At 42.0% G+C, this 14,814-nt stretch overlaps 1 protein-coding gene across 1 annotated transcript; it reads left to right on the forward strand.

Moving 5' to 3' along the window:
• Positions 1–371: 371 nt before the first annotated feature.
• LOC130586434 (unconventional myosin-VIIb-like) lies at positions 372–14,814 on the forward strand (the record flags this gene model as incomplete). Its single annotated transcript, XM_057387223.1, has 14 exons — positions 372–553; positions 1,342–1,469; positions 2,007–2,164; positions 2,627–2,780; positions 4,721–4,876; positions 7,403–7,508; positions 7,644–7,757; positions 8,628–8,715; positions 9,760–9,866; positions 10,321–10,506; positions 11,366–11,482; positions 12,134–12,217; positions 12,932–13,051; positions 13,813–14,814. Coding segments are annotated over 14 exons (1,784 nt in total), but the record flags the coding sequence as incomplete, so codon positions are not given.

The raw sequence follows: 14,814 nt of genomic DNA on the forward strand, positions 1-14,814 counted from the left end.
ACTGGATTTTCTGTGGAATATAGTGGCTCAAACAGACATACATGTTTAAAATGCAACCACTAACTTCAGCTACTTACAGCTACTGAGTTCCTTTCCATGCTTTGCTGCCGGTCTAATCACAAAATCAGTATTCATGTGGATCAAATGGAGTTTTGCCATTGCCCTCAGTGGATCAAGATCAGGGTGTCAGAGGAAACAGAGGTATTCTCTGAAGTGTTACTGGAAAATTAGCCATATTTACACAAATCACTTTCTACTGCTAACTGAGTTTAAGCCTTCAAAATACAATTCCCTTGTCTTACATATCGCAATTCCTTTGCATTTTCTTGGATTGTCAAGCCTGAACAGTACTCCCTTATTCTGTTTTCCAGAAGATCCTGGCATCCTGTCTTTCAAGAAGGGAGACTTGCTAATCTTCACTGAAGACAAAAGGCTGGATGCAGACTCTGGCTGGATCTGTGCCCAGAATGAAAGGACAGGCAAAACAGGGAATGTATTTCTGGAAGACATCTACATCATTCCTTCTCTCACAAAACCCTCTAGTCAAGTGCTGGTAAGGAAAGCTAAGTGGTCTCTGTGAAAAGACTGGAAGAAGATAAAAATGCTAAATATGGCTGATTTTATAACTGGAAGACAATTGTTCCTCCAAAGTCAGACAAATTCTATACCTCCCATTGAAACAAAGCATTTCATTCTGTTCTGTCTGAAAAAAAAAAMCCCCTAAATCTAGCCCAGACTCTAAGGAAAAGACTGCAGCTGCACAAAAGCAATGACTTAAAAAACACCCCTAAACCCCAGTCTATTCTCCATGGGGCATTTCAGTGCCTGGAACTGGTAGCAATTAACAGGTATGGGTGCGCAGTTGAATTTTACTCAATTCCCTCTGGGCTTGAGTGGTGATCACATTATGGCTCAATGGAAGCACTGAGTGCAGCAGGTTACTTTAAGAGAATATGATCTTTGAGGGAGTCAAGGTTTCTCACTGATGCCTGTGCTAATAATTTTGTCTTCAGTTTTAGGGATTCAGTGTATTGGATGCTGTTCTAACAGGTAAAAAGCTGAAAAACTGGTGGGAAAACACACTAGAGAGAAGCAAGTGCATTGTAAAACGTGTTGTGCTTTGGATAATCYCATACATTTTAATGTCCACTATTGTTGGGTCTGTGTAAATTGCTTCTTTGAGTTCCCAGATCTTTCTTCAGTCTCTGGAGATGCTGGTTTTGGGATAGATGGTCTCAGGCACCACAGAGCAGTACCTGCACATATATGCTCAGTAACACCTGACAGCACATGCAGACACCTGTCTCCATGTGACATCTCTGTGTGGCTGTGTTATTCCAGAATTTGCTGATGATGTCTCCAGACCAGAGGAGGACAGCTTCACAAAACTCTTTCATGGAGGAACCTGATGAAGAGGCTGTCAAGGTGAAGCCTTACACCCTGGAGGAGTTCTCCTACGAACACTTCAGGTGAAGCTCTCTGTGTAGAGTACGCCCTAGAAAAGTTCTTGTTGACTGCTAATCCTTAAAGCCTATGATGTAATGGCATCTCCCACTTCTGATTGGGTTTCTTCTTTTCGTTGCCTGTAATTGTAACTTTGGATATGTAGAGATTCTGGCACATGGCCTATTTTATCTTAAGTCTGCAGAAATGCAAAGGGGAGGGTAGAAGAACCCCAGCTGGACTGACTTCCTTCCAGCAGGCCCTATTCTTACTTCTCACCCCTTCTTCAGCACTTACCAGCTAGGATATACATCTCAGGCCTCAGAATGTAAGAGGAAAATTAATTTTCTAAAACCTCCTTTCTTTTTGCAAGTCTCCTACCTTCTGAATATACAGAAAGCTACATTTCCCTGCTCTTGTTGACCTGCAGAATGAAAGGAGATCTGAGATCACTGTCTTGAGAAAGAACAGTTCTACAGATATGACTTTGTGATAATGGCCTCCTATGTTTACAGAAATACTGATCCAGTAAGTTTATATTGACTGCACTTGTCTTCGTTCAGGACTCCTGAGAAGGAATCCATCAGCAAAGCTGTTCTCCAGAAATCCCGTGGGCACAGTCAACTGTGGGCACACTCTAAGGAGCCTCTGAAACAGCCGTTGCTGAAGAAAGCATGCACAGACCCTGATCTTCGGGATTTGGCATGTCAGGCCTTCATTGATATCCTTTCTCTTCTTTCTTTGGGACCTAAAAGCACTCAGGGGAAGGAAGAGATAGCTAGGTCTACTAAACTACCTCTACTCAGATACCTCAGCCACCTTACAGGGGATACATTTGCATACAAGATGGAGCAGATCAAATCTGTTTCCCTTGTCTACAGAGGAAAAGGGTTCCTATTCCTTCCCAATGCTCCACAGCTACTGATGGCTCACTTAACTGAATGTGGCCATAGGAGTGAGTGAGATTTACTGCGTATGCCCAGATAAAGCAGCTACGAGCACAGCCAAGCAGCAACCACTRCATAGGGAAAGGGATAGAGGAAAGACAGGGAACATGTTCCAGGCCTTCCTCCCAGTATTTGCCACTTAGACATCAACAAAGTTATCAACATGTTAGGATCCAAACAAAACTTCCMATTACCTTCCAAAATCAGTCTGTTTTTCTCCTTAATGGCACACTTACCCATCATGAAATTCATGGGAGACTACCCCTCAAAACAGGCACACTCCTCCGTGGAAGTCACTGACCAGATATTTGTGCCAGCTATCCAGGAGGAGATCCTGCGGGATGAGATTTACTGTCAGATTATGAAGCAACTGACTGAGAACCGAAATAGGTATTCACCTGGGTGCAAACAACCTGCTCCTGCAGAGCCAGGCCTCAAGTGCAGGGGGCATCAGGAACCCCTGCTACACTTGTGATGTGGTGGGGGCAGGGGGAAAGATAAACAAATGTTGGAGTAACAGCTTCCCTTCCCCCTTTTGCTAGGCAGTGATGTCGGGGTCACCTTTGAGGAGTGATGTTTGCCTGGCAGGGAGAGACCAGAGAGCAACTTCAATCATCTCCCTTGAGCAGCTGGTTTGCTCCCATCAGCATTCCATGCTCATCTCCTTTTGGTATGAGGCAGGCAAGGTGTCACTGAGGCTCTTCCCGTGACAAAGAGCCGTATGAGGCTCCCAAAGCAGTCTGTCGGGGAAACAGAGCACTGCATAGTCCTTGCAACCCTTCAATTGCCTGCCCTGACAATTCTCCATTTAAATTTCCCAGTGGCAGCATTCCCCTCTCACAAAAACATAGTTTACACTGGATTTTTACTACCAGTGAATACTTTYGGATGTATATATTAATTAGGTTACATAACTGCCTTGCAGAACAAATTAGTTACAGAGGCCCCTGCCCACATAAAAGTCTCTGAAACAGGCTAGTGTTTTCTTCCCTACTCACAAAATGATAATTTGATCTACTTCCAGGGGAACTGAATTGCAAAAAGCAGCTTAAAATAATATTAATTATAAACACAATTGTTTGTCTATTTCTGGATGCATTGTGTTTATTTATTTATTTATTTTATTTCTTACTGTTCCACAAGTATTACACATAGGGAAATTTTCATCATGTGTGTAAATGTTGAATGGTAAATTCCCTTGAATGCAGTGAATCTTACAGGCTGTTTAATGCATAATCTGTAACCATGGTGCCAGTGCCATGCCTGATGTATTCCACCAAATTAGTAGCTGTTGTGAGAGGGATCACTGATGCAGAAAAAACAATGCTTGAAAGGTGGCTATTTCCATATACTTTCATTAAAACAGACAGAGCAACCAATCCTTCATTCTTCCCAGGCTGCTCTGTTGTGGACCATATCCCGCTCTCTCATAGACACAAATACCACTGATCTATAGAGTATAAATGGGATTAAAATAGTGTATCTTCCTCTGCAAAATTAGAGCAGAAAATGAGAAAAAAGAAGCCAGAACCTCTTTGGCTCTGAAAGGACATCAGACTTCACTGAACAGACATGCTGAGTTTGCCAACCAAAACCACTTCACACCAGTGAGCATTTCAGAGCAATCTGGGGTACAGCTGAACTGTGTTCTGCTCCTGGCTTTGAGGCAGAATGTCTGCCCACCTTAAGGTTGCAGAGCCCTTCTTTATGGTGAGGGCAAGGTGCAAGAGCTTCAGCAGGTGGATTTCACAGATGCAGAGGCTGGAAGAACTGGATTTCTGCCTGAAGAATAGTACCAGTTTGATCTGGAGCACTTACAAACTGCWATTACTATGCTACATAATGCTATCAACATGTTCATTTTTCAGAACAGAACAGGAGTAAATTAAGGGGAAGCCAGTGCATGCAAAGCACTCATGCCCTGAGCAAAAGCTGGGCAGTGCAGAGGGGAGATGAATACAACCATTGAGAAACCACAATCTGAATGCATGTGAGCTTGAACACCAAATCAACAGTGGCTTTCCAAGCCACTGGGATGGCACCAGGGTCACTACTGCTAAGATGTCTGCTAAATTGGAACTTACATTTATTCATGAAGTTTGTATCTGTCATGAGTATTTCTCATGCAGGACTTGGCATTGTCTTCACATGCAGGCTGTGGTTGTTGCACAGCAAATGAATACCAGAGCCTTGGTAAAGGCTCTATTGATTTGCAGCTCTTTGCTGATTGGGACCATGATGGGAGAGTATTTCTCTTTCCTGTAGCTGATGTGTGGTCAAACAGAGAATTATATGTTGCTGTAGCAGAACTGTTGGCTTTGTGTTCTCAGGTACAGTGAGACCAAGGGTTGGCAGCTCCTCTGGCTCTGCACTGGCCTCTTCCCACCCAGCAAGTCACTGCTCAAACACACCCAAAAGTTCATGGAGACACGTCAGAAAGAAACACTGGCCCCGGGGTGCCGTCGGAGGATTCAAACAGTAATGAGGTAAATAATCTGGAACCTAACCAGCTCAGTGTTCAAATATCAATAACTAGGTTCCAAAAAAACACATCTGCTAAAATAGTGTGACTCTCACTTTCCTTTCCCTCTTCACATCCTAGTTTTTTTTCAAGTCATTATTACTTAAGAGAGGTGTATGTCACAGTTTCACTTTTTTCTTTCACAGCGTTAGCAGCATTTTAAAAAGTTCATCATCACACATAATCACTTGACTCCCAGAGCTGGGTATTTCAAACATCCTAAAGGGCATGCAGCTTGGAATGATGTCATTGATGATGTCCTGACCTTACTTTTTTTTGGCGAGGCAACATGTCCTTGTTGAAAGGATCAGTGCAATCAATTCCTGTTCTTTGAAAAAACTCAAAGGTACAAAGCCCTGACTCTTGCTTACAGCCAAGGCACTTCTCCATCCACTTGGCATTACACCCAGCTGAAGCAATAAGCGCTTCCTGAGCTTCCGAATGAGTTGTTGTACTAAGGGACATGATACAACCAAAGAGAGGCGAAGGGCTAACAGCGTTTCAGCTGAACTGTAGGGGAAAGGTTTCTCTAGAATCCTCCAAGTACTCGAATTACACAGCTTGCCACTCTGAGAACAGAGCTTTGGCATCAAGGTTGAGTCCAGCTTTCTCCCTTTTGATGGTGCTGTGATTTACAGCCTGCTGCCACAGACCTCATCAGTAAAGAATCTGCCCAATGATTTCTCCTTCCAGCTCCCCCATCCTCCCCCTTCTCTCAGTCTAGGCCTCACATTTGGTCTGTGAGCCCCATGGGTCAGGCTCTAGGGGAATGCTAACACAGCAGATATCCTCCTTGCAGTGGATGGGGTTTGGTACTGCTGGGGAAATGCCACCACAAACTGAACTTGCCCTTGAGGTGTCTGAAAAATGCATGGCAAGGACTTCTATTCATTGATTATTTCTATAAAGAAGACTGAAGAATCCCTGCCTCCCTATATCATGTGCTATTCATGCTCTAAGCCCATTGACCTGTACAGAGCTTCTTTAGCGAGAGCAAACAGGGAGAAGAAAGCATAATGGGCTGTTTAGGAGGAGAATTTTATCTGCGAAACTGCCGCAGTTCTGGAGCCTGGGGGATGGGAAGAGGAACAAAGACAAATTGTGTCTTCTAAGAGCAGTTCTTTTCCTAAGATTAAACTTGTACCTGCTTAGACTGGAATGGAATGGAATGGAATGGAATGGAATGGAATGGAATGGAATAGAATAGAATAGAATAGAATAGAATAGAATAGAATAGAATAGAATAGAATAGAATAGAATAGAATAGAATAGAATAGAATAGAATAAGCTATTTCACTTGGAAGGGACCTTCAACGATCATCTAGTCCAACTTCTCTCTGTAAGTAACCTGGTCTCTTTGGAAAGGGGAGAGCAGGCAGCTCAAAGGATTGACCTACAATACATACAGGGGAAGCCAACTGAGCCCTTGGGTACACACCTTTTCCTCCATAAACTACTTTACAGCTTTATCCCCAGAATCCTGGCCAGGGAACCACCCTGATGGGTGTTAAGCAGATCTCACCTTGGCAGTCAATTCCTAGCTCAGGCTGCAAGAAAAGGTGAGTAGCCCTATGTCTCTCCAGCCAAGCTGCTGCACTTCCTTAAGCTCTGATGCCAGTTCAGGAACAGGTGACTGAATGGGGCAGGTCCACACTTCATACAGTGCCTGCATAGTACAAAGCACATGCTGTTCTGCTTGGTTACAGTCAAGTTTTCCTTCTCCAAATAGAAATGCTTCTTTATTGAATGGAAAAAAAATATTTTCAGGTGTACACAATTAAAGCTTGGATCCAGACTAACCTCCTCCTGAGATCCTGACCCAGTGTGAGAGACCTACAAGTTATGGTGTTCAAAATATCTGAACAACCTGCTCTTTGCCATTGAGGGCAGGAATTTACCAGCTCCAGGAGGCAATTGGCTAGATTTTCTCACTTAACTATGTCAAGGTTTTGACATGACTGAGACTTCAGGGCCAGTTCCTTTGCTTTAAAAGGCAGCTCTGCTCAGGTATAATTTCAAAGAACTGGGTTTGTACAGCTTAAGCACTTCCTGAGTCAGTGATTGCAGTCCAGTTCTTATATAAAACCTAATGCTTTCAGCAGCCCTCCAGACCTTTTTCATACTTGGGCTCCAAGTTATTTTGTATCCAAATACATATCCTTTTGCTGATGCAGGAATTAAATAAAATCTATTTTTACTTGTAGCTATAATATTCACACTTCAGAATAGAAGAAGCAATGGTACTGGCTTGGTGCCTTATTCATGCAACCTCCTTGCAGAGTAGAACAGACTTTTACTTTACATGCGAATAAGACSCCCAGTTTTTTGCTGTTAATACACTGAATTTACACTGGGTTGGAGGTTCACTGGAGCCCGGCCTATTGCACAGTACTGTCATTTTGGAAGATGTCTGCTGTTCGACTGGAATACTGTTGTTCAGCTCCTCAGTGATTAAACTGATCGCTCTTATGATGATGGTGGCATTTTCCAGGAGYGGCTGCAGGAAGTGGGCACCTCATCCTGTGGAGGTTGAGGCCATCTTACAGAACAACACTAAGATCTCACATAAGATTTGCTTCCCCAATGAAACAGAACAGGTGAGCACTTACTTGTTTTCCCAGTCTCGACCATTTGTCCAGCCATGATGTGTTCATCCAGGAGCATGTGTGAAGAAATTCAGTATTCTTATTTCTTCAACTCCTCTGTGTAACAAGAGTCTTGTTATCTCATAGACATTTGATGTGGGAACAAACACCAAAATCCGGACTCTGTGTCAGAACATTGCTTCCAGATTGCAGCTGAACTCCTGGGAAGGTTTCAGCCTATTTGTGAAGATTGCAGACAAGGTAAATCCTTCTTGACTCTGGCAGGGTAGCCAGACTGCYCCATCTCTCTTAATTATTTACTAGACCACCTAAACAACCATATAAAGCCGTGAACCAGAGCAGGTGATTACTGCTTCTGTCTTACTGAGGGGATACAACCTAAACTTGAACTTTTAGCACCTGACAATTGTTTTCAGTCTCTTGAAGGGGCTGGTTGGAGATGCAGGACTTCTATCAGTGTGCCAGTACCCCRGTGGCACTAAAAGCAGAGAAGATGTATGTTTTCTGGCAGCTRCTAGGATGGTTGCATATTGCTGGATTCAGCTTTTTTTTTTTTTTACCCAGGCTTTGCCCAGGAGATGTGCTGTGCATRTAAAGTGTCTGCTAGGATTAGGGAAAGCAGAGGCAACCAGCACCAGTTGATTACCCTCTGCTTTGTCAGGAGCTTGCCTTGCCTGAGCTGAAGCTTGGGCCGGTTGTTCCGCTGAGAGGTCCCTTCTCTCTGAAGGTGTGATCAAGGCAAAAGCAGCACTGAGACCTAGCACAGGCAGTTTCTGCTGTGCTGTCTTCCTCAAAAGAGACACCCATTATGTAACAACACTTTACAAAGAGAAGAAGACTGGGGATAAGGTAGGCATCTTCATCATGACATCAACAAGCAGCTTGGAAAGCAAAAAGCAACAGAAGGTGCAATAAAGATCCCCATATGAAATGTAAATAAATTGAGCCTTCCTCCTCCTATTTTTCTCCTTTTTTTCCTGTTGTACTTCTGCCCTCTCACTGTAGACAGGGAAAGAAAATTCAGCCTGATACTTGGGTATGTGGCACAGGCAGTATTTTATATGATGTGCTAACCTCTTCTTTCTCTCCTTCATTGCTTGACCTCTGCAGGTGATCAGTCAGAATGAAGCAGACTACTTCTTCGACTCACTAAGGCAGGTGACAGACTGGAACAGGAGGAACAAACCGGGGAAAGATGGTAAGGAGAATGCCAGCATGTTAAGATGCAGCATGAGATGCTGTGTTGAACTGGAAAACAGCTGATCCATTCAGTAGGATTCACAGAGTCTTATATAATTTTTGTTTGTACATACATGGTTACTGCCTGCAGCAGCAGCAAGATCCAGTGACCTGATGCAGCCAAGCACTGGCTATCAAAAACACCAGAACATTTCTGGGGGTAGATCTCTCCAGAAATTTTAAATTGTAAATGAAGAATTTTTTTTTACCTGTTGTATCCAAAACACACAGCTGGATACGTGCAAGTTAGATACATTGATACTCAAACATTAAGAATCAGCCAACCCATSCAAACAGGTTCTTTACACACTGTCACTCACATTCCTTGGGTTGTTACAAAATTTTTAACCAGGTTATTACCTGGTGATACCCAAGCACAAGTTATGTTGCCAGGGAACCACTTGTTAGAATAAAATCATGTAATACTAATAACAGCAATTCCTTGCACTTACCGTCCCATCCATGGATATATATTTTGAAATCTACACCAAACTCAAACTGCACTCAAATTTCATATCAATTTGTCCTGAACATTGCTTATTTCAGGACATCTGAGGTTCAACTTCCTGAAGCTCTGTCTATGTATCTAAGACTRACTTCTCTTCCCTCAGCTATGTAGCTGCTAGGAGCTCTGAAAATCACCATTTAAAGATGTGGGTGCACTAAATCACAATTCATTTGTATAAGCACTGCCTTCAGGGGATATACTTGCATCAGTGTAAGAGAATTTGGGTGTGCTGCACACCACTAGGCAGCTGTCAGGAGCACCAATAACAAACACTCAATGGCAGTCCCTCAAATTCTCCTCCATCTGATCATTGCATGAATAGTATCCAGGAACTGAAAGTAATTTCTTTTGTAATCTAAAATGTCTTTTGGTGTTGTTTTGTGAGTAATTTTGTTACTATTAAAACCACAATTTTCTGAAGAAGTTCACAAGCCATTTAAAAACTGTGGAACTCTCAGTGACACAGAGAACACTAATAAGATCTGCTCTCCTTAGGGACTGCTCTGTCTGTGGCCTATGAGGTGTACTTCATGAGAAAGCTGTGGCTGAATGTTACTCCTGGCAAGGACCTGAAAGCTGATACCATTTTCCATTACCACCAGGTAAGCAGGTGCCTAAAGCAGAAATATCTTATGATCCAAAAAATAGTCCTGAAAAATTAAGTCTGTAGGAGTTTTACGATCTCCCTCTCCAAAACCAGCATTATAGAGCTTCCAGAGGAATGCCTCCAACAGAGGATGGCTCAACTCAGCCTCAGGAACAGATTTATTTCTCACAGTGTTCACACCTTAGCTATACCGAACAWGTTAAAAGTACAGCTCTCTTACCTCATTATTCTGTGGAAATAYTCATCTTGCTCCAAAAATCACAGGAAGTTTGGGGTTGGAAAGAATCTTTAAAGATCATCCAGAGAACCTTGAGAAGGAGTCAAAAGTTCTTGGGATGTCCTTGGACTGTGTTTGGCAAGATTCACATCCTGACATCACAAATTTAGAATGCTTAAGTCAGTGTTTGCTTTAGCCCATTCTGCCTGGATTCAGAGCTAGTCTCTTCCAGGAGCTGCCAAAGTACCTCAGAGGCTACCACAAGTGTTCCAAGGATGAAGCTGTGCAGCTGGCAGGGCTGATTTATAAAGTGAATTTCAACAATGACCGCACACAGCTGGCAGCCATCCCCAAAATCCTGAAGGAGCTGGTGCCAGACAATCTGCTCCGAGCAGTATCACCAGATGAATGGAAGAAGGTAAGAACATCAGCTTTCATTAGTCATATTACATACACAGAGCTTAAGGAGAGAAGAGCCACACTTCATTTTTGATCTGATGGTCTCTGAAAGCACCATGGAGAGATGGTATTGGATATTGCTGGATTTGCCAGCAGGATGGTAAGAGGATTTGCCTCTTACAATCCAGATTTTACATACACTACCAAAGTTCTGAAAGATATCTGCAGGCCTGGAAGGCTTACCTGAGGTGTGCATCTTTCTTGGAGATACTAATTGATTTCCAGTACCCAGAAAAAGAGTTAAGAGATAGGAYAGTCAGTAATGGAACTTGGAAGTTGAGGATATTGGACAGAAACAGAAAATTAAGGTGTCTCATAACTATTTCTTAGTTTGGCAGCAAATCAATCTCCTTGCACCGTGACCATGCTACTTAGAGCAAAAGGTTGTTTTATCCACAAAAGGGGCAAGGAAGTTTTAGCAGGTACTTATCACATAGTCTGCTGAGGAAAACACAGGACACTCTTTCAAATACAAAGGGAAAATTCASCCTATATTTTTCAGCCAAAGATGCAATAGGTGTCTGTGGGTGTTGAACTGGCTTTTTGAGTTTTATCTAACTACTGCCTCTCCACCCTGAAGTCAGTTTCCTWGGGCTGCTGGGCTTCCTTCATCCAGCACAGGAATAAGGAACACTGGAGGATTCTGGCTTCACTTTGCCCCAYGGCATGACAGCTGTTCTCATTTTCAGATTCTTTTGTTGCTGGGGCAAAAAGCTGATCGTGGTGATGAGCTGATGCTGACTATAGTGCTAATGCTGCGCATTGGAAACCTGCCTGTCTCCAATTCAGTTGGCTTTTTATCCTCTTTTCCTAAACAGAGCATTATTGCAGCATATAGTAAACATGAAGGAAAAACTGTGGATGAGGCAAAGATTGCTTTCTTGAAAATGATACACCGGTGGCCAACGTTTGGATCAGCCTTCTTTGAGGTGAAGGTAGGTCTGAACACCTGTGTGAGTGGATTTGGTAGTAGATCAGTACCAAGGAATACAGACCGAGYACAGCTCCATATTTGAAAGTGAAAATACATTATAAAGCTGGATTCCTGTAAACTATTGAGGAAAACTCAGTTCCTTCCAAGTTGGGAGATGGATTCTCTACCCATTCTGAACTATGCCTGTTGTTTAATAGCAWTATTGTTGTTCTAGTTATAATACCTCTATTACAACTGTGTAGTAGCTGGGGGGGGTGGGGGGGCTTAATTGTCCTGTCATTGCTCTCCACAAGAAAATGCTGCCAAATCTTATCTCTGGGAACTTGTCCCTCGAAACAGAACTGTACTCATCCTCTTGTCCTGGAGCGGATATCTCCCAAAAATCATTTCCCATGTGTTACCTTTAATTCCTCCTCATTAGGCTCTTACGTGGTTTGCAATAGGATATTAAGCCTGTTATCAGAGAGCATAGTAAATAATGAATTCTGATTCTGCTGTCAYGTAGCATTTGCTCAAGTCATCAATATATGGCCAAAATGTTTCAGTGTTCATTTGGGAAAGAGAACAAGAAATACTGGACACTGTTAAAGGTCACTCAACCCCTGATAATTTCTCAATTTTCTGCTTATCTGGCTATGTTACTCGTTTACAGCAAGCCTCGGAACCCAATTTCCCAGAGATAGTACTGATTGCAATCAACAAGCAAGGAGTCTTGCTGATACATCAGAAGACAAAGGTAACAGTTGCTTCTCACAAGTCCATCTAAGGAAGAATTGAATGGACCCTGCTAATTTAGGGACAGTGATAGGACCTTGCCCAGGAATAGTACCAGAGGATAAAGGCTCTGTATTAATTTTCYGTGTTAAACCAAAGAAAATGTTACTGTCTCAAATCACTTCTTTTCAGTTTCTRCATGGGAAAGGAACAGGATAGAGCATCTCTGAAAAAAAAGACATGGGAATCATGATGAACCTGGCAAGGTGGTAAGATCAGGAACATGGATGGGCAGTGCCCCTGGGAACCTGCTTCAGAAAAATGCTTTGCAGGAAGCCCCAGATGCCTAAAAGATCAGGTTGAATGGCCATGTTTAGCTGCTGTCTAACCCCAATAGTCTGGTCTTRCCAAGTTCTCAAGAGAAGGGAGTATCACTATTTGCTTTTAATAACAAACCAATTTAAAAGCAAGTTTGAGATTATTGTAAATCTAATGGCAGTGTGCTAAGGCAAAGATCAATATATAAAGAAAGGAAGTCTCATTAGTGTGAGTAAGATTCAACTGTTTGGTGAAAATATAGCATACCACTAATCTGGATGCAAGAACTGCCTTGACCCAATGTTTTTATAAATGAAGTGGGAGAGAACAAGAATTCTATGGCTCTACAGGTTTTCTTATACAACAGCCTGTTTTCATTTGAGAAATGTTCTATAGTCCAGTTTGTTTCCTCTTACAGGATATTTTAACTGTCTATCCCTTCAATAAAATCTCCAACTGGAGCAGTGGGAGCACATACTTCCACATGACAATAGGAAACCTAGTACGAGGAAACCGGCTCTTATGTGAGACATCTCTGGTAAGAAGAGTTTTGCCAACCTGGACACAAMAAAATCTCAATTTTCCCTTTCCAACCAGGATTGCTACAAAACAATGGTGTGAAAACAGATAAATACCAGTGCAGATACAAAAAGGCATTCACGGCTCTGTCAATAAAATTGCCATTTAGAACTGGTTCAGTGCACATGTAATGCTATGTGATGCAAATATGCAAGACACAGGACACAAGGAAAAATAGTAATTTCCCAAATTCTTCCCATACATCAAAATTCTATCCATCCAAGAAATTAAGACTGCAAAGCTACATTAGAGGTTTTCTGTCTTGCATATCTGCATCCAGGTATGTAGTAATGCCAGCCTTGAAAGACTTCATATTTCCCAGTGAGTGGTACCACCTTTTTAACAATTGGTTTCAAACTATTCACAGTCTCAGAGAAGCATTATTTATTAATATTTAAAGGTAGGTTTCTAAAGACAACAAACACATTGAAAGGCTAACTTCTCTGACAGAAAAGCTTGGATTCTTAAATACAAGAATCTTAAGTACAAGTCAAACTACAGAGTGAATACCAAGGAGACAATAGAGCTATGCTTTGKAAAGTTTTGGAAATTTATGAAAAGCAGAGGGAGGAATGGAAAACTTATAACTAAAACAGCAACAGCGATTGAAAGAGGAGATATTTGTGCAAGGAAAACCTGAGATGATAAACAAGGAAGGAAATTATAGTTTTTTTTTTGTTTCTAGAGATCTCTGAGATCTCTTTTTTTCTTTCCTGACAGGGTTACAAAATGGATGACCTGCTAACATCCTATGTTCGCCTACTCATGAATGCTGTAAACAAGCAAAAGAACCTTCCAGCCTGAGAGTGGAAATAGAGCCCATGACCTGTATTTGTGCCAAGCTACCTGTAATTTCATATCCCAGAAGAAATGCAATTTAAAAAATATTAATCTTGATGATCAATCTTCTGATCACACACCAAATGAACTGAGTTGCTGAAATACTACTATGAAAGAAGCTCAAGTGAGAATGTGCTTTTAAATATCTGTAACACTTATGTCTTAGTTGCAGTATGAGAATTCCATTCAGATTTTGGATTTAGAGAAAGTTTAGCTGGACTTTAACGTTCTGTGGAAGTGGAGAAACTTTGTGAGGGCCCCTTCTAATAGCTTGAATCTCCTCTATTCAAAGACAGACGCACAGTCTTCCTTTAGGAAAGAAAATGCCCCTCATAGTATATGCTCTGCTCTTATCAAATGCACAACTCCAAGAGTGTTTGGAAACAAAGGCAATTTTATTTTTTTCCTATTGGCAATTCTAGTAGTGGAGAGATGCCCTTAGTTGAMATTTGAACACTTTGAAAGGTAAGATCCTGGGTTTCATCCTCTGGTATCCAGATCACATGCTGCACATTACAGKAGACAGCCAACTACTGTCAGAACGTTAACTGTCCTTCCTGTGCACTGCTAAACTTGCAAGCTGTCACCTGACTTACCACAGCCCCCCTAAAATTAAATAATCTTCTTCCTTCCCCATGTTATAATATTCTTGGAAACTAACAACATTTTCTATTATGCAGTTTCTACTAAGTATTGAAATGAGTCTGGGGTTTGGGTCCATCACTTCTAGTTGCTCCTATTTCAAGATATAGACACGCTGTTCAGTGCAAACCAGAATTGAAGAACTCAGTCTAGCAGAGGTCTGTTGAAAAGAGACTTTTCTGCTCTACAAAAACATTCTGTTGGGAGTTATGCAGACATTCCTTCATGAGAAAAGAGTAA

Source organism: Malurus melanocephalus, unplaced genomic scaffold, assembly GCF_030028575.1.
Source record: "Malurus melanocephalus ecotype Western Australia unplaced genomic scaffold, MMel_1.1 scaffold_1159, whole genome shotgun sequence".
NCBI classification, from domain to species: domain Eukaryota; kingdom Metazoa; phylum Chordata; class Aves; order Passeriformes; family Maluridae; genus Malurus; species Malurus melanocephalus.